Source organism: Scaptodrosophila lebanonensis, unplaced genomic scaffold, assembly GCF_003285725.1.
Source record: "Scaptodrosophila lebanonensis strain 11010-0011.00,11010-0021.00 unplaced genomic scaffold, SlebRS2 tig00000024-arrow-pilon, whole genome shotgun sequence".
NCBI classification, from domain to species: domain Eukaryota; kingdom Metazoa; phylum Arthropoda; class Insecta; order Diptera; family Drosophilidae; genus Scaptodrosophila; species Scaptodrosophila lebanonensis.
In genome coordinates this window covers 12,709,001-12,727,975 of record NW_022060538.1, presented here as the reverse complement: position 1 = coordinate 12,727,975, position 18,975 = coordinate 12,709,001, and the positions used below count along the sequence as shown (strand labels likewise).

The following is an 18,975-nucleotide window of genomic DNA, read 5'->3' as shown; positions in this document are numbered from 1 at the left end:
TGTCATCGAAACATCCGCTGACCTCTATCGGTTATCGAGAACGAGCCGGCGTTTATACTTGATAAGCGTAAGCAAAAACCCCACCGAGGGAAGGAAAACTACAAAGGCACGCCTGTTGCACCATGGCTTTCCATTGGTGTGACAACAATCTTCATACCACCGTGTTTACTCCTCGTGACTTCCAAGTGGAGCTGCTGGCGGCTGCCTTCGAACGGAACACTATCATTTGCTTAGGCCACAAGTCTTCCAAGGAGTTCATTGCTCTAAAGCTTATACAGGAGCTGGCACGATGTGGACGCCGCAGTAACAAAGTTAGCATTTATTTGAGCAGTCATGTGGGGGTCAGTGGGCCGGCAGCTGCAGAAAGCAGCTCCATGTACACAATGCTCACTCATCTCACAGATCTCAAAGTGTGGCAGGAGCAGTCAAATCAACAAACACCGTTTGGACATTGCTGGTCAGATTATCATGTGAGCATAATACGACCACAGACATTTCTCGACCTGCTCCGGTGTGGTGAGCTGCCAATTTCACGAGTCCAGCTTGTTGTGCTAGAGGATTGCCATGAAAGCGCTGTTTACCGCGACATTTTGCCCATTTTTGAAGAGCACATCCATCAGGCCGATGATGAGCATAGGCCGAGAATATTGGGCCTAGCGGGACCGCTACATAGCGCTGGCTGCGAGCTGCATGAACTGAGTGCTATGCTAAACACGTTGGAGCAGAAGGTACTGAGTCGGACCGAGACGGCCAGCGATATAGTAACAGTATTGCGTTACTGCGCCAAGCCATACGAATACATTGTGCAATGTGCGCCCTTTGCCATGGACGAGCTGTCCTGTGTGCTGACTGATATACTAAACACGCACAAGGCCTTTCTCAAGGATCACCGCTACGATCCCTTTGAAATATACGGTACAGATCAGTTCATGGATGACTTAAAGGGTAGGTACATGGACATGGTAGTAAATTGAACCATTGAAATTAACCATTCTTTTGTGTTTGTAGATATACCCGATCCGAAACTGGACCCACTATATGTGATGGACGCCCTACTCGTTGTGCTGCACGAAATGGGCCCCTGGTGCACGCAACGTGCCGCTCACCATTTTCACCAGCGCAATGAAAAGCTGAAAGTTAAAACGCCACACGAACGCCACTATTTGCTCTTTTGTATGGTTAACACCGCGCTAATGCAGGTGCATGCGCTATGCGAACATACCTTTCAGAAGCACGCGTGCGACGATCCCAGAGAGACAATAGAGAACTTTTCCAGCCCCAAAGTACGCCGCCTGTTGCAGGTGCTGCGCTGCTTTAAGCCAGATGAAGTGCACACACAAAGTGAGAATCTGCGCAAAATGTGCAATCAGGTGGAGAGGGTCGAGTTCAATAGACTGGCATATGCCCTGGAATCGCAGTGTCAAATTGTGGAGCAACCGGAGCGGCAGCAATTGGACGCGAATGCAGTAATAAACAACCTGCAGGAACTGTTGCATCCAACGAATAAGTTAAAAGAGCAGCGAAAATATGTAACCCAACCACAGCCACAACCACATCACCAGACAAAGTCGGAGCGAACAAAATCCAACCCCCAGCAAAGGACACGGCGGCGCGTATACACTCGTCGTCACAACCGTGACCAAAACGATGCCAACGATACGCTGTGTGCGCTAATCTATTGCAGCCAGAACCACACGGCACGCGTCCTGTTCGAGCTGCTGGCGGAGATGAGTCGACGTGATCCCAATTTAAAGTTCCTGCGCTGCCAATACACCACAGATCGAGTGGCCGACCCGACCACCGAGCCCAAAGAGGCTGAGTCCGAGCATCGTCGGCAAGAGGAGGTGCTCAAACGCTTTCGCATGCACGACTGCAACGTACTGATTGGAACGTCTGTGCTAGAGGAAGGCATTGATGTGCCTAAGTGCAATTTGGTAGTGCGCTGGGACGCGCCCACCACCTATCGGAGCTATGTGCAGTGTAAAGGACGAGCACGCGCAGCTCCCGCCTATCATATCATGCTCGTATCCCCGAGCTATATGCCACCAAAATGCGACGCAGTGCAGCTCAGCCAGCAAACCCATCGTTTCATTTGTGCAGTGGAGGAGATCGACCCGACTAAGGGAGAGGAAGTGGAGAGCGATTCGGACGACTCGGCGTTGCCAAGCTCGTCAAGCACCGATCTCTACACATTCGGTACGGCACGTGGTACTGTTAAAATACTCAATCCTGAAGTTTTTAGCAATCAGCCGCCCACAACATGCGATATCAAACTACAGGAGATATCAGATGAAGCGCCAGCAAAAGACATAGTGGACAATAATTTCGTCGACGAGGCCGTGAGTTTCTTTAGCGACGAGACAGCTGAGGTCCCAAACAACAGTGATACTGGACCAGAGAAGCAGAAAGTACGCTTTCAATGTGAACTGGACGTCTCCGAATCCTGCCCAGATCTGCAAACAAGCTCTGTCTGTAAACTGGAAAGCACTACAAAAGCATTGGTGCACCAAATGGCACAGTACCGCGAGATCGAACAGGTAGGACGTAATATAAAGCCATGGGTGGGTGTGCCCGTCCATCTGTTCATATCATTAAAGTAGTTTAATCAACATGAAATGTACAAGAGTATATTACGTTTGCGGAAGCTGAAAAATGAAATGAAAATGAAAAGAAGCCGAGGCAGACCCCACAAAGTATATATATATGAATATTCTTGATCAGCATGACAAGACAAGTCGATCTGTCTGTCAGTCTGTCTGTCTGTCCGTATGAGCAACTGAATCTCAGAGACTATAAAAGATAGAGAACCAAATTTTGCACAAAGATGCCTTATGTGTGTACGCTATACGAGTTTGCTTTATTTTTTTAATGTCCCCCCTCTTCTTCCCTATGGGGGTTTTTCCGATTTTATAATCTCCTATATCTCGGAGACTATAAGACCTAGGGACACCAAATTTTAGTCCAAGATAGTATGAATACACAGAAAATGTGTATTTTCGAATTTCCCTCCCTCCCCCCTCTCCCTCGCAATCAGTGATTTTCCATAACTCCCGTAATTTTTGGAATTTCGAACTCAAATTTTGCAATCGATCAAATTTTATTTAAATTTTCTTAATTTTTATACTCTGTACATGAAATGTACAAGAGTATATTAGGTTTGCGGGAGCTGAAAAATGTAACAGGCAGAAGGAGGCGTGGCAGACCCCACAAAGTATATATATTCTTGATCAGCATGACGAGACGAGTCGATCTAGCCCTGTCTGTCTGTCTGTCCGTCTGTCCGTCCGTATGAACACCTGGATCTCAGAGACTATAAGAGATAGAGACACCAAATTTTGCACGAAGATGCGTTATGTGTGTATTCTATACGAGTTTGTTTTATTTTTTTGATTTTCCCCCCCACTTCCCCCCTATTGGGGTTTTCCCGATTTTCCATTCGTATAATCGCCTATATCTCGGAGACTATAAGACCTAGGAACACCAAATTTTAGTCCCAGATGCCTTATGTGAATACGCAGAAAATGTATATTTTGGAATTCCCCTCCCTCCCCCCTCTACCCCGCAAATCGTAACTCCCGTAATTCTTGGAATTTCGAACTAAAATTTTGGAAATACCCCCAGTTAGTTATTATGTGTCCGTATGCCAAATTTCATTATGATAGACCGATTTAACAAGAAGTTATAGCCATAAATATATTTGCTGATGCAGCGCTGCTGCAGCGCTGCTCAAGCGCTGCCCGCGGCTGTTGTTGATGTTGCTGTTTGGTTGACTGCGAAAATGCTTACACAGACACGAATTGATGCGCATAGGCATACATACACTCACACAGACGCAATTGCTATGTAAATGTGCAATTATACACCCTTTACGTGAGTTCGAATACCGAGAGAGGTAAAATCGATCAATTTTTTTTTTTATTTTCTTAATTTTTTTTATTTTCTATAATTATTGTATACATATGTACAGAGTATTTCAAAGTCGGGACACCCGCTTTTTTACTTGTTTTAATTTCTATAATTATTCTAAACATATGTACAGAGTGTTTCAAAGTCACCCGACTTTACCTTCTCTACTTATTTTAGTTAGATGCAAGCCCCAAATTCCTTTTAGTATCCTATTGTTTATCACCAAGACTCTTGAGAGAAATCGGTGCAAAAATGTATGAATTCAAATAATTCCTTATTACAATTAATATATCAAATATATGAATATAAAAACTGCACCTTTCAGCATTGAAATAACAACGATTGCGAAAATAATGGTCACAATTAATAGACTTGGGGAGAAGAGTTGCGTAGTCCAAATGTGTCTACTTTCTAATCAATACGACTCAGGAGAATCTTAATAATAATTGTTTTTCTTCTAACAGATGCTGCTGTCCAAGTGCGCCAATGCCGAGCCCCCGGAGGTGGAGCAATATATGGCGGAACGCTTTACCAGTTGTCTTGCATCTTATCGTCCACAGCCGCAGCTACTAGCTGGTGCCAGCGTTGATCTGAGCACTGCCATATCGCTGGTCAACAAGTACTGTTCAAAGCTGCCGAGCGACACGTTCACAAAGCTAACACCCCTATGGCGCTGTGCTCAAACTGAACGCCAAGGAGTTTCCCTCTTCCAGTATACATTGCGCCTGCCCATTAATTCGCCGCTGAAACGTGACATTGTGGTAAGTGATCGCAGAATCTGCTTTCGATGGCACTTTTCTCTTTAACATGTTCGCAGGGTCTACCCATGCCTACACAAACCTTGGCACGTAGATTGGCGGCTTTGCAGGCATGCATCGAGTTGCACAAAATGGGCGAATTGGACGATCAACTGCAGCCCATTGGCAAGGAGGGGTTTCGCGCACTCGAGGCGGACTGGGAGTTTGAACTGGAGCCGGACGACGAGCAGGCAGACGAACCACGACCGGGCACTACGAAACGACGGCAATATTACTACAAGCGCATTGCCTCCGAGTTCTGCAATTGTCGACCCGTAGCCGGTGTGCCCTGCTACCTCTACTTCATCGAGCTATCGCTGCAGTGTCCAATACCAGAGGAGCAGAACACTCGAGGGCGGCGCATCTATCCTCCGGAGGAAGCACTGCAGGGATTTGGAATACTGACACTCAAGCGTATTCCCAAGTTAAGCGCCTTCTCCATATTTACGCGCTCCGGCGAAGTGCGAGTGTCACTTAGGCTGGCCAATGAAAGAATTGTGCTTACTTCCTCGCAAATCGGCTGCATTAACAGTTTTCTTAACTACACGTTTACGAATGTGCTCCGCCTTCAAAAGTTTCTGATGCTCTTCGATCCCGATTCAACCGAGAATTGTGTCTTTATAGTCCCAACCACAAAAATGGGAGACGATAAAATAATAGACTGGACATTCCTCGAGCTTATACAGGCTAATGCCAATATGATGCCGCAAGCTGTGCCGGAAGAGTTTCGAAAGTCGCAGCCGTTTGATGCAAATCGATTCAAGGATGCTGTTGTTATGCCGTGGTACCGCAATCAAGACCAACCGCAATACTTTTATGTGGCCGAGATCTGTCCACAGCTGTCGCCGCTTAGCTGTTTTCCTGGGGACAACTATCGCACTTTCAAGCACTACTATACGGTCAAATACGGCCTGAACATACAAAATTGTAGCCAGCCACTGCTCGATGTGGATCATACAAGTGCACGTTTGAATTTCTTGACGCCACGCTATGTTAATCGTAAGGGTGTGGCACTGCCTACTAGCTCAGAGGAGACTAAGCGAGCCAAGCGCGAAAACTTGGAGCAGAAGCAAATTTTGGTCCCTGAGCTCTGCACTGTGCATCCTTTTCCGGCGTCGCTTTGGCGCACCGCCGTCTGTCTGCCATGCATACTATACCGCATCAATGGATTGCTGTTGGCCGATGATATTCGCAAGCAAGTGTCGAGCGACTTAGGATTGGGCCGGCAGCAAATCGACGAGCCAGAGTTTGAGTGGCCGATGTTAGACTTTGGTTGGAGTTTGTCAGAAGTGTTAAAGAAATCTCGCGAGTCCAAGCAGAAAATAACAACCAACAGCAATTCCAATGAAGTTGTCACCAACGGTGTAGACTTTGTTGCAGCAGAGGAGGCTACCAAAAAAGAGGATGTTGAAGGTGAAGCTAAAAAGATCTCAAAGACAGCCAATGAGCTTATCATTGAGGGCGAGCAGCAGTTGAATGACGAAGAGGACTTCATTGAGATTGGCACATGGTCAAATGACATGGCAGACGATATTACAACATTTACGGAACAGGATGAAGATGACGAATCTTTCGTTCCTGTACTACCCGCCAACGTTAAGTTATGTGAGTATGCAATATTATCAACGAGCTTAGTAAACTTATTCGCTTAACTATATCCCTAGGCGACCAACAAATGCGGTACGGTTCTCCAACATTCTTGGATGTAAGCAACAGTAAAAATTTCAAGAATAAAGAGAACTCACAGCCGCACAGCAAACAAAAAGGCACTCCGAACAAGCCCTGCTATTACTACTACGACTCCGACAACTCTCTAGGATCCAGCTACGACGACGATGAGCACGTACTGCAAAACATGCAAAACAATTACAGCTCCGCCGAAGATGACGTTGACGATGATATAGATGCCGGCCGTATAGCTTTTACGTCGAAAAACGAAGCGGAGACTATTGAGACGGCGCAGGAAATGGAGAAGCGTCAAAAGCAGCTGTCCATTATTCAGGCGACAAATGCAAATGAACGTCAGTACCAGGAGACGAAAAATCTTCTTGTCGGCTTCAATTTCAAGGAGGAAAACTGTCACAGCGATCCCTCTGATAAAGCCAACTCAACCTACGAACAGTCGATAATCAGTCTCAAAGATCACATTGAAAGCTGCGGCATGTTGGTTCGGCATGATCAGGAACTAGTTATAAGAAGAAGTCAAAATGCAGCTGCGGTTCCAAGCAAGCCGACGTCACATTTGGAGCTTATCAAGCAATTCGTACCCTACGTGCCGGAGGAAGAACTGCTTCAAAAACTAGGTACCAGCAGCAAGTTTCAACTGGCCGATCTAGCACTCCTGAATGCGGAGTACGTAAGGAAGCACCCCGACGAATCCTACCGTGTTTTAGGGTGCGGGGACAGCTTTGATAATTACAATGACCATCATAGACTAGAACTGAGGGACAAACTGCTAAGACTGCAATTTGAACGTACTGCACAGAAGGATCAGACGATGCCGCCTGATAATCATTCTGAATTAGTGCCACCGATGACAGTTTTGCCAGCCAGCGGTTTCAGTTTTGATCGGCAGCCAGAACTCGCTGGCCATCCAGGTCCAAGTCCAAGCATAATTCTACAAGCCCTCACCATGTCAAATGCCAACGATGGCATCAACTTGGAGAGGCTGGAAACCATCGGCGACTCCTTTCTGAAATATGCCATTACCACCTACCTTTATATCACCTATGATAATGTGCATGAGGGCAAGCTTAGTCACTTGCGCTCGAAGCAAGTCGCCAATTTGAATCTCTACCGCTTGGGCAGAAGAAAAAGGCTGGGCGAGTATATGATAGCAACTAAGTTTGAGCCGCACGATAATTGGCTACCACCCTGCTACTATGTGCCAAAGGAATTGGAAAAGGCCCTGATAGAAGCCAAAATACCGACGCACCACTGGAAACTTGTCGATCTGTTGGATATTAAAAATATGAGCAGCTCACAGATTTGCACCTTGGTGCGGGAAAAAGCAGAAGCAATGGGTCTGGTTGGCAATTCAGATGAGCAGAATAATCCAAACGCAGATCCGCAGACAGTGATACCCAACGGCAATCTAGATGACTCCAACGGGAGCAACGACTTCAGCTGCTTTATTCCATACAACTTGGTCTCACAGCACAGCATACCCGACAAGGTAGGCCATTACAATCAATATCCTGTGTTCATTTGCTCAATCATTAATGCATCATATACATCAAGCTCAATGCTTTCATTTAACTCCTGTCCGATTGAGATTTACTGCCAGCTTCCGAGTTATTCACTAATGATTTTATACCCCTGATCTGTAGGGTAAAAAGGGTATTTTAAGTTTTTGCAAAGTATGTAAAAGGCAGAAGGAGGTATCTCCCTACCCATAAAGTACATGCATATATAATATATTAATCAGCATGTCGAAGCGAATGTCCGTCTGGATGAACGTCTAGATTAACCAAAACTGGTATGTAGACGCTCCTAGTTCTTAGGCAGCACGAGTTTATTTAATTTTTTTGATCCTCCTGTTTGTTGATTAGACATTTAACTTCATTTTCATGGTAGAAAGGATCTACATATAGTATACTCGTATTTCTATAATCCCATTCGCGAGGCATAGGCCGCAAGTACATTTGTTCAAGTGAAATATTAGTGAGTTTCAATGTCCTTTACAATCTAGGGAGTACCCATCTATTAATAAGAAAACGGATTTACTGTGCAAAGAAATTATCAAGAAATCATCCAATTGCAAAGAAATGTTGCTTATATCTGGAGCTTTGCGCTTAATTTGAGAGCTAAGTATCTTTCATTCACTAAGCATCTGTTGCAAATACATATGATATCAATGGAAATAGATCAACCATACTATATACTATACTTTATACTTTTTTAAGTCAATTGCTGATTGTGTCGAGGCGCTTATTGGAGCCTACTTGATCGAGTGCGGTCCTCGAGGTGCCCTCCTCTTCATGGCCTGGCTAGGCGTGCGGGTGCTGCCCTATAGCAAGCAGCCAGCCTCGGAGCCACGGATACCAGGCAGCACGCAGCCGGATAGCGATGGCCTGGTCACCATTTATGGCGCTTGGCCCACACCACGTAGTCCGCTTCTCCATTTCACGTCAAACGCGCACAGAGAAATGGAGCACCTGCTCAGCGGCTTCGAAGAGTTTGAGGCGAAGCTGGGCTATAGGTTCCGCGATCGATCCTACCTACTGCAGGCTATGACGCATGCAAGTTACACCCCTAATCGTCTCACAGACTGCTATCAGCGTCTTGAGTTTCTGGGGGATGCGGTGTTGGATTATCTGATAACGCGACACCTGTACGAGGATCCACGACAGCATTCGCCGGGTGCGTTAACCGACCTGCGTTCTGCCCTGGTGAACAACACAATATTTGCTTCATTGGCTGTGCGGCATGGCTTTCACAAGTACTTCCGACACTTATCACCTGGCCTGAACGACGTGATCGATCGGTTTGTGCGCATACAACAGGAAAACGATCATAGTATCAGCGAAGAGGTAATCAACTCAATCGTTTGCTTTAGTTATCGGAAAATACATTTATCCCATTTCAGTACTACCTGCTGTCCGAGGAGGAATGTGACGATGCCGAGGACGTTGAGGTGCCTAAGGCCTTGGGCGACGTTTTCGAGAGCATTGCCGGTGCAATATTTCTCGATAGTAACATGTCGCTGGATGTTGTGTGGCAAGTTTACAGTAATATGATGAAGCCGGAGATCGAACAATTTAGCAATTCCGTTCCAAAATCACCCATACGCGAGCTGCTCGAATTGGAACCGGAAACAGCCAAATTCGGCAAGCCGGAGAAGCTCGCCGACGGGCGTCGTGTGCGTGTGACCGTCGATGTCTTCTGCAAGGGGACGTTCCGTGGCATTGGACGCAACTATCGCATAGCCAAGTGCACGGCGGCGAAGTGCGCCCTGCGGCAATTAAAGAAGCAGAACTTGATTTCGAAGAAGAACTAGGCAGCAAATGTGTTGTGTTGCCAACAGTCCGATATAGTTTATTAATTTAAAACACGAAAAATGCAATAATTGTATGTATGTGTTTAAGTAATTCCTAATTGTATAAACTGAAATTTTAATATTGAATGAAATCGAATCCATCACTTAACAGGATTTTAAAATGTAACGGCTACCTTGTATTATTTATCGGCTTTCTAATTTGCCATTCACACGGATTTACACTTTCGTGGAAGTACGTGCACAAACATTTAAACATACAAATGAAGAAGCAAATGTTCATGGCGTAGGATCAACTCGGATATTTGAAATGTTTCTAAATGAATTCTGGCAGCCACTTATATTATCTGAAAGGCCGTATACCATTCACGACCAAGTAAGTAACACGCACATCAAACATATTGAAGCAACTGTTAAAATTGTCTCCCTTTAGCATAATGGACCTTTACTTTTGACCTCATCTGCATTTAAAAAACGAATACTATATCCTGAGAACTGGAATGGCATAGTCATGGGTTCAGAAGCGGCGATCGAAGAATACCACACATTAATAAGAGAAGTGTGTATACATATATACAGATATCCTTATCGTACCAATATTAAGATTACATTTGGTTCAGGTGGAAGGAAGCGGCCACCTCCAGCTTTTTCCCCTTAAAGAAAACGCCCCCCTGGTAATAACAGAAGAAAAAGGCTATGTTGAGGTAACATTGATACCAGCGGGAAAAAACGAAATCGGCCACGATCTACATTACTTTCTTTTAAGGAGTAAGCGCCATGTGAATGACTCAGCTGACAACCCATTTCAAATTCATCATATATGTACATATGTATTTCAGACCCATACGTAAAAGCCTTGATAACGGACGAACTGGGTCGTTGTCTCGATTTCCTACCTAAATCGGATAGCCATTTCCACCTAGCGCTACGTGAAGGAATGGATATTGTGTACATAAACGATGAATTATACAGTTTGGGCGAGAATGCCCTTAAGACAGCAGAACATGAGCAAATATATGCCCTGTTGCAACTTATAAGACCAAAAAAAGTATGTGGGTTGACAGCACAGAAGTTGCCCAAATGCCTACTAGACCTCTGCCAGCAAAAAGATCTTTATCAGCCGACGGCTTTAGCTGCTTTAGGTAACATTGTAATTTAGAATTAATTTTAATTTACAATAATGTAAAAGTACAAATGCATGAACAAATATTTTTGTACCTCATCAACAAAAAGAAAAGCACCAAATTGCAGTAGGAAAATTTGTATTTAGTTCATATGGTAAAAGACAACAAAAAGCATTAACTATATCCAAATTGTTTCGTAAAGGCCTACCCTTTAGCAATCTTGGCTTTACTTTTCACTTTCTTCACCCGCTTCAGACCGTCCATTTTGCTCTTCATAAATTGTGAGTACATAGCCATCATGGTCGGTACGTCCTCCTGACGCAGAACTGTAGAAATCTTTTTGGAAAATATGTTATGGTTTCCTATTCTGTAAACACATTAAAGGTTTACCTTTTTTGACTTGCACTGGGCGCGCATTAAGCACATATAAGTACTTGGCTTGGCTAATGGTGGTCTTCCTTCCCGCGGCTCGGGTCGGTCGTGTCCATCGTCTGAAGATGAAAGCGTTGTAATAAAGTCTTCAATGGGCGAAAGTAGGATACTTACACCGTTTGAATGTTACCGTGAATGAAGAATCATTTCTTGCGTTATTAGCAATCTTCTCAAGCCGCAATATAAACTAGGGAAGGAATATTTAATTAAAGTTAATGAAATGAATAACATTATTTTTATTTACGCTGGAATTATCAAGCAACACCATTTCGCTGTTTGCCACGAAGTCGAGGGGCCCTGGTTACTATCAGACGCTGTCAATGTCAGTTTATAGAGAACTTTATCGATATATTTCGCCTTTTTTAGTGTATTTTCCTGCACAATAGTTTCGGGGAAATGTCAGCCCTCAAATATCGATAAGCCCGATAGTTAAAAAAGCGAAAATTAAAATAAAAAAAAAAAAAGTTAACTACGAAGGCTTACAAGTGCAGGCAATCGGGTGTGTAAGGAGCAACTGCACACGACATTAACGAGAAATAACGCCGCGCTTGTATTTTTTGTCTAAGAGACAACGTGAACCGCCGTTGTGCGCTGGTAGTGGTGTATAAGCAGAATATATAATAGCTGATCGAACGACCGCCAAAGGAAACGCTACTCGCCCACGCCAGCAGCAGCAAACAATAACAGCGTTATAGTAACCTTCAAACTTGGCACAGTAAACAAAAGACAAGAATAACAAACAAACTAGGCATCATGGTAAGCGCGGCTGTAAGGCCATAAGGACTAGCAGCAGCAGCAACGCAGCAGTGACCGGGCAACGGGAGCGTCATTTATGCACACACGCGCACGCACACAAACGCGTAGACACATGCACACACACGCGGGCGGGCACGGTGAATAAGCATGAAAATTAAAAAAGTGCCCCGCCAACATTACTGCCTGCTGCTGCTAATATGAACGACCTTTGACCAAAACTTAGTAATGTTATGGCTAAAAACAAGCTACAGCCTATATATTACATACATATACGCATGCATATTTCCCACTTTCAGGATGTGTTCCTAATGATCAGAAGGCAAAAGACAACTATTTTCACGGATGCTAAGGAGAACACAACAGTAGTAGAACTCAAACGCATGATTGAAGGTAAGTGTGTGTTAGTGTTGGCCGTGATGTGTTTGTGGTAATCGTGGGCTACTATTTTTAGCACATGTTGTTAGCATGAACACAAAAATTTCCTACTAAGTCATTCTATTACTCCCGCAGGCATTTTGAAAGTACAGCCCGTGGATCAGCGGCTGTACAATCAGGATAACGATATAATGGAGGATGATAATACGTTGCAGGATTATGGCGTGACGGTTTCAACGGCAAAGGCGCAGGCGCCCGCACAATTGGGCTTGACATTAAGGTGAGCTTCCGTTCAATCTACTGATAAGCAGACTTCTCTCCCTTCCGTTATTATCACTACACGTGTACCGAGCTAACGTGGAAACGGAGAGCTTCACTACTAAGTCAAATTAACGTTGTCCTGACACTTCCCTATGCTCTGTTTCAGGAACGAAGTGGGCGACTTTGAGACGCTTGATATCACACCATACTCATCACCACCAGACTTACCTGAAGTAATGAAAAACCAAGAGGCCTCGAACGGACAAGAGCAAGTCGCATAGATCAATATTTGCCTACAGAAAAGTAAAACAGCCGAAAAATCTATAAAACTTAACAAAAGTGGAGTCGCTTGTCCTGTCCCAAACAGTCAACTCTCAATACAATGCAAAATGTTTAAAATTGTGCTATGTATTTCTACTCTGCGTGGTCACACAACAGTTAAATATGATGCATTTTATTCGTTATATAGAGCGAGAAAAAATACACATTATTTTTTAATGCAATTATTATTTGAATTGGTATTAAGAAATTTTTATTTTTGCCCCAGAATTTGTACGAATTTGTTAAAAAGAAATGAATGTTCAAGGACATTCTACACATGAATTGGAAATATAATAACTAAATGCCATCTGCACATGAAACAGAAAATGAAATATCTAATATTGTAGCCTTACAACAATTGCAATTGATTATTATTGAGCAAACGGTGAATATTGAATATATTGGGATTTAATTTTATTATAATTTATAATCAAATTATTATTGTAATAAGATTTCATTATTATTAAAAAACAAAAATGAAAAACGAAAATAATCTAGTCGCTATCATCTAGATCTGAGCTGGCAGCCGCCGTCATAGCAGCCACTTCGGCATCATTGGCATCCGTTAAATCGGCCACCTCATCATCTTCGCCACTATCAATGTACGATGCATTACTGCTCTGTTGCAGCTCTAAGTGCTCCAAATACTCCTGTAGCCGATCTTGAAAGAAGTTAATGTACGTCTGCTTCTGTTGCGCAGTGGCCGGAAAATAGTGGCCTCCATTGTGCTCGAGCACCTCGACATTTTTAAAATGTGCCGCTAACGATTCGCTCATATCCTTAGATATGATTTCATCAGTCAGACCGTAAATGTGCAACGTTGGTATTGTGATTCGTTCCTCATAGGCACTCATATGTACTAAGCTGCCGGATATAAAGCCAGATGCGAGCACCGCAAACTCGGGACGTATTGACGTTACTGCGATTTAAAAAAAAAACAGTAAATGTTGTTAAGCCAGGCAGATTCAATTTATACTTACATTTCTTTTTAGCTAAGCCACATATTAAGCCCACAAAGCAAGCACCTTGCGAAAATCCAAGTAGACCTTGAAATGGACCATCTTTCTTCCACGCCTCTTCAACCACGCGCAAGCTTTCTTGAAATCCATATGCCGGGCCACCTTTGTTAGTGCCCTTGAAACTACCGTCGTCTTTGTTGGCCCACCAACTACGTTGCTCGGGCAATGCTGGCGAAGATGCCTCAAAAGGTTGAGCTACATGAGGAGCATTGATAAACACAAACTCGGCATATTTTGTGGTAAACTTTCTGAACGAGCCCAGTTTGTTTTTGAAGGAGTCTGCCGATTGCCTGTATCCGTGCAGGCAGAGTACGCGGACTTTATCTGTGATAGCTGCGCTCGCGGACGCAGCATTCGAGCTGGATGCAACTGCCTCGTCGTTGGTCATGGCCCCGGTTTTAAAGTGGACATGCAAGCATGTCACACATACATGTGTTATATATTATGTATGTATGTAAATTAGAGATGGTAGATAATCGATAGCATGCTCTTCTTATATTTGCTATAACGGCGATCTTCTATTACCACTATTGACTGCTTTCAGATCTACTGAATCAAGGAAGAAGCAACAAATGAGTTATACTTCAGTGTTCGTCCTTAAAAGAATTTTTTGTATCGTTATAGCCTGTGAGATTTGAGAAGCTGCCCAATTAACGCATCGTGCTGCAATCTTTTGGACTGATGTGGCAGCATTCTCAGCTGCTGCAAGTTAGGTGGCAACTCAAGATTTCTTTGCCGGCTCACTTTACGTAAAGTTTTTGCTATCAGTTCAACAAGTTGCCTGTGCATATTCTATCAAAAGTTCAGGAAGCAAGGGAACATAGTAAGGAGTCTGCAAGAAGCGCAGAACCACATAAAAATGATTTTCACTACAACGATGCTTTCCCGAGGCTCTCTCATCGGCTCGCTAATCAACAAAGTCAGGCAAGTTGTCAAAAAACAACCCGATATACCCGAAATCAACAAAAATCTCCCACCTACGCCCACACACATTGCCTCCACATCAACAAACATCAACAGACCGGTAACCGCGGCCAGCATTAGCAACAGCAGCTCCTTGCAGCAATCCAAAACACTGGAGGAGCAGGTTGGTCTCCCGCGTCGTCCCAAGAAGCCACTGACTCCGTATTTCCGCTTTATGCGAGAAATGCGGCCGAAGCTCATAGAAAAAAACCCCACTATATCAGCCGTAGATATCGTGCGGCAGCTCTCAAAGAGTTGGGTAGGTGTTGACCCCAAGTTGAAGGAGCGCCTGCAGTCAGAGTACAAAAAGGAACAGCAGGTCTATGTGGAGCAGCGCTCCAAATACGATGCCAAGCTGACTGATGAACAGCGAGCTGAAATCAAGCAGCTTAAGCAAGACATTATCGATGCGAAAGAGCGCAAACAGTTGCGCAAGCGTGTAAAAGAACTGGGACGCCCCAAGAAACCAGCATCTGCCTTTTTGCGTTTTGTGGCGAGTGAACGCACGAATACACCACAAACAACACAACAAACGTATCGCGATTGGCACCAAAAAGCCACAGCGAAATGGAGTCGTTTGACTGACGAAGAGAAGGGTATATACATGCAGGAGTCGCGAAAGGAGCTGGACCATTATAAGTACCTATCCTCAGTATTTACGCTCAGAACTCTGAATTTATAATATCATTGTTTTCAGAAAAGCGATTGCCATTTGGGAGGAGAAAATGATACGTCTGGGACACATGGACGTGGTGCGCCATGGCAACCTTATTGAACCGCCAGAGCCGAAGCCGCGCAAGTCCCAGGCAGTTAAAGATAAATAGTCGCAAGCGCCATTGCCATCACATTTTTGAAATCATAGTGTCATGTTTGCGAATCATTTAACGTTAAGCAGAAAATTCAACATTGAATTGCTCCTACAGTGGACATCATTTTGTTATTACGGCTCAATTAAAGTTTTGAACAAATGTTCTCGATGTGCTCTGTTTTTATTTTCACCGTTAGGAAGCCTACCCGGCCTAACACGTGAATAAATAGATGAATCGTCCTCAAGATTTTATGTACATAGTACACATACAAGTAGAACAATAAATTGGCAGCAATAAATACATTTGGCTTTACAATTTCGCCATACAAAACGTAACAAGAAATGGGTGAGATACATAAATCCTTTTCAAAGAACTACATGAGTTGTTAACTTTGTCTGCTTCCCTTCATGGAATTCTTTCATGCCCAGGGGCCGCGCACCACTGTGTCCGTACTATCTGCTATCTATCTGCATTCATTAGAATTTATATACATACATGCATATTAAGTTATATTTCATGTTGTATAGCTTCTTTGCATTTGGTCATACAGACTTATATATATACAATATCTTTATACGCAAAAAGGTTTGCAATACAAAAACTTTTAAATCATATGTTCATAGTATATTGAACTAACATATAGTACATATATAGTATGTAGGTGATTAACCATCGTTCCTTCTGGGGAAAAAATAATATTCCCTTACATTTTAACAGTATGCAAGTTTTCCTACCGGCTATGTACAATTGTGAGGCAGGTGTTTCCACAATTTTCTGGATGGATTTTAAGAAAAGAACCCCTTTTTAATGTTTTCTAAGCTTACGTCGTAAAGATAAATAAAATGAAGACCTGAAAACTTTCTACTAAACAATAACAGCCCTATACTCTACCTTAAACTAAGTTTTCAATCATTATAAATTAACTAACGGGGACCATTTACTGCTATATGTACCGGAACCAATGAGTCTATGAATTTTTTAGGCCACATACATGAAGTAGATTTACATATGTATGTATACATATTCATATGCACACTAACTTTTTTCAGTTTTAAGAAAGCCATTCCGGGCTGGAAAAGCCAGCACGTGGCGCTGCACATATGTACATACATACATATACATATGTATATGTATGTAAATACATATGCACATAGTAAAAAGCGTTAGCTAAAGAACTTTGGACATTTATGTACATACTATAGTACATACTATATTTGCATGGCCTTACAAAGAAGCACATACATAGTATGTACATACAAGTACATACATTCATCTGGAACTTTAGCAACACGTGTCTGAGTCTTACGGGGTTAAAATCACAATTAATTTTCAGTTGATTTAACACGGTAATCGACACAATTTTAATCTATCTGCGTAGATCACGGTGCACAAATAACAGTTTGATTTGTCACCTCAAATGCGCAGAATGAAAAAGTTTGAAGAATTAAAAAGTACAGTCTGGTAGATATGTACATATGTATGTACATATCTATACGTATGTACATATATATTATATATGTAGGTATATGCTGGAGCAAAACACAACCAGACGCTGTCCGAGTCAGTTTCCAAATGAATGTAGTTTTCGGCTGGATGGGCACAGCTAGGCTTGGTTGAGAAATGGGCAATGTGATTCCATTTCGAGTGCCAGCCAAATACAGTAAAACACTGGAATAATGTTAACAGAACTGGAATCTCCGAGCACACACTCTCATATAAATGCGATAGCCATAACCGAAAGCAGAATGGAAACACAATAGCCAACAATTGATAACAGTTTCTTTTATAACGTATGCTTACTCAAACAGTCGCTTCCTTTACATAAATAAGTACATGTGTGTGTGTGCACGTGCATATGTGTGTGTAAATTTGTGACCAGTCGATTTCTCTTGCTGCTCTCCCTGAGCGACTTTTCAAAACTGTTTCTTTTTTGATTACCTTTCATATTGTATCTCTTTCCAGTGAGCACCGCCGCTCAGGCATACCGAGAAAAAGACGCCCAGGTGTCTGTTGTTGCTTCAACAGGTAGACAAAATCAACAGATGGACGTTCAGGCTGTTAACATTTTTTGCAGCCATTTCTGAAGGTAACATCATGAAATTTCAACACAATTATATACTTACTTATACGTACATATGTACTCGTATGTATATATGTACATACATATGTGTGTTAATACAAAGTGCTTAAGTGGCTGCTACATTCTTAAACCAGAATTTGGTTCCTAACCTCCGATTAAAACAAAAAATAACACGTATTTTTATATGCATATATGTATGTACATATGTACATACATACATGCTATATAGTATATACTTAGATCGGAGACTGTAGACCAGCTCTGATGTTACGCAAGTCCAACTGGCAAAACCTTGAGCTACTCGCATGCCACCACAGCCCAAAAGCTGAGTAAAAACAAAATAAATGAAACGAACATTTTCGCAATAGCCACCAAGATAGAAAAACCAAATACATGTTCACATAAACGGTGGCCGACTCGGCTACTGGTTCAGCCAATGAAAATCTGCACAAATTTTGGCAGAATGAATAAAACAAGCCCCCAATCTCAGCGTCGAAGTTTTGCTGCCGTGCCGATTAAAATTGTTTACAGTCTTTGCACGACTGACTGCCTCGAAACGTACATATGTATTTATATACATGTATGTATGTGCATGTATATTTTTAAGTATGTATATAAGTGCATATACAGAGATGCCTGATACCTTAACCGCGCTGCACTTGGACTATGTACCCAGGTAATGAGGCCCAGTAGCACGGCTTAAGGCTTTATATTTTCTGTGGTGGCCGTCAGGTGGAACCGTTTAAACATGTATGTACATTGTTTGTAGCTACTTACTACACATTTTGTTGGTGTTTCGTGTTTAAAGCATAATATATTATTATGTTTATTATTAGCTTGAGGCTGCTGCTGCATTTGGTTCTGTGCAAGAAACTTACAACAATTCAAAGTGGCGGTCAACTTCTTTTCAAATGTTACGCAATACACATACAAACTTACATACTTACATCGGTACATACAGTTCTTTATATGTTTGTATCTATGTACATACATACATATATCGTTCTTTGCCTCACTCTGAATTTTATTTCTAACCACAGATGGTGTTCGTTCGGAAGTAGTTTTTCCTGTAATTAGAAGCCGTTAGCCATTGTCAGAGCTTTCTAAAATTGTTGGATTGGAGATTCTAATATTTT

General features: G+C 42.8%; 6 protein-coding genes across 9 annotated transcripts; 4 read left to right on the top strand and 2 right to left on the bottom strand.

Annotated features, from left to right (window-relative positions):
* The first annotated feature begins 73 nt into the window (after positions 1-73).
* LOC115621894 (endoribonuclease Dcr-1) lies at positions 74-9,993 on the top strand. Of its 2 annotated transcripts, XR_003995307.1 has the most exons (8): positions 74-945; positions 1,009-2,537; positions 4,371-4,667; positions 4,724-6,308; positions 6,368-7,878; positions 8,609-9,235; positions 9,292-9,773; positions 9,854-9,993. XR_003995307.1 is itself a non-coding variant. In XM_030515723.1 (7 exons), exons 1-7 carry the CDS (start codon positions 123-125, stop codon positions 9,700-9,702), a joined length of 6,783 nt encoding a protein of 2,260 aa, XP_030371583.1. In that variant the 5' UTR covers positions 74-122; the 3' UTR covers positions 9,703-9,868. The 2 variants fall into 2 exon arrangements, 1 of the variants encoding a protein (XP_030371583.1); XM_030515723.1 differs by having other exon boundaries at positions 9,292-9,868.
* Positions 9,992-10,937, top strand: LOC115621895. Of its 2 annotated transcripts, none has more exons than XM_030515724.1 (4): positions 9,992-10,075; positions 10,133-10,258; positions 10,320-10,467; positions 10,539-10,937. In XM_030515724.1, exons 1-4 carry the CDS (start codon positions 10,010-10,012, stop codon positions 10,856-10,858), a joined length of 660 nt encoding a protein of 219 aa, XP_030371584.1. In that variant the 5' UTR covers positions 9,992-10,009; the 3' UTR covers positions 10,859-10,937. The 2 variants fall into 2 exon arrangements, with proteins under 2 accessions (XP_030371584.1, XP_030371585.1); XM_030515725.1 differs by having other exon boundaries at positions 10,320-10,478; positions 10,539-10,672.
* Positions 10,938-10,944: 7 nt separating this feature from the next.
* On the bottom strand, positions 10,945-11,523 carry LOC115621896 (signal recognition particle 14 kDa protein). Its single transcript, XM_030515726.1, has 4 exons — positions 11,500-11,523; positions 11,370-11,442; positions 11,214-11,314; positions 10,945-11,159 (listed from the first exon to the last, which is right to left on the bottom strand). The coding sequence occupies exons 1-4, from the start codon at positions 11,521-11,523 to the stop codon at positions 11,028-11,030; spliced, it is 330 nt and encodes a 109-aa protein (XP_030371586.1). The 3' UTR covers positions 10,945-11,027.
* A 238-nt stretch (positions 11,524-11,761) lies between these two features.
* Positions 11,762-13,150, top strand: LOC115620311 (elongin-B). Its single transcript, XM_030513497.1, has 4 exons — positions 11,762-12,011; positions 12,308-12,401; positions 12,522-12,666; positions 12,814-13,150. The coding sequence occupies exons 1-4, from the start codon at positions 12,009-12,011 to the stop codon at positions 12,926-12,928; spliced, it is 357 nt and encodes a 118-aa protein (XP_030369357.1). The 5' UTR covers positions 11,762-12,008; the 3' UTR covers positions 12,929-13,150.
* Positions 13,151-13,360: 210 nt separating this feature from the next.
* Positions 13,361-14,411, bottom strand: LOC115620310 (esterase GA18864). The gene is made up of 2 exons (XM_030513496.1): positions 13,949-14,411; positions 13,361-13,887 (listed from the first exon to the last, which is right to left on the bottom strand). The coding sequence occupies exons 1-2, from the start codon at positions 14,373-14,375 to the stop codon at positions 13,463-13,465; spliced, it is 852 nt and encodes a 283-aa protein (XP_030369356.1). The 5' UTR covers positions 14,376-14,411; the 3' UTR covers positions 13,361-13,462.
* Positions 14,412-14,712: 301 nt separating this feature from the next.
* On the top strand, positions 14,713-15,927 carry LOC115620309 (transcription factor A, mitochondrial). Of its 2 annotated transcripts, XM_030513494.1 has the most exons (3): positions 14,718-14,911; positions 15,008-15,589; positions 15,648-15,927. In XM_030513494.1, the coding sequence occupies exons 1-3, from the start codon at positions 14,847-14,849 to the stop codon at positions 15,772-15,774; spliced, it is 774 nt and encodes a 257-aa protein (XP_030369354.1). In that variant the 5' UTR covers positions 14,718-14,846; the 3' UTR covers positions 15,775-15,927. The 2 variants fall into 2 exon arrangements, with proteins under 2 accessions (XP_030369353.1, XP_030369354.1); XM_030513493.1 differs by having other exon boundaries at positions 14,713-15,589.
* The last annotated feature ends 3,048 nt before the right edge of the window (positions 15,928-18,975 follow it).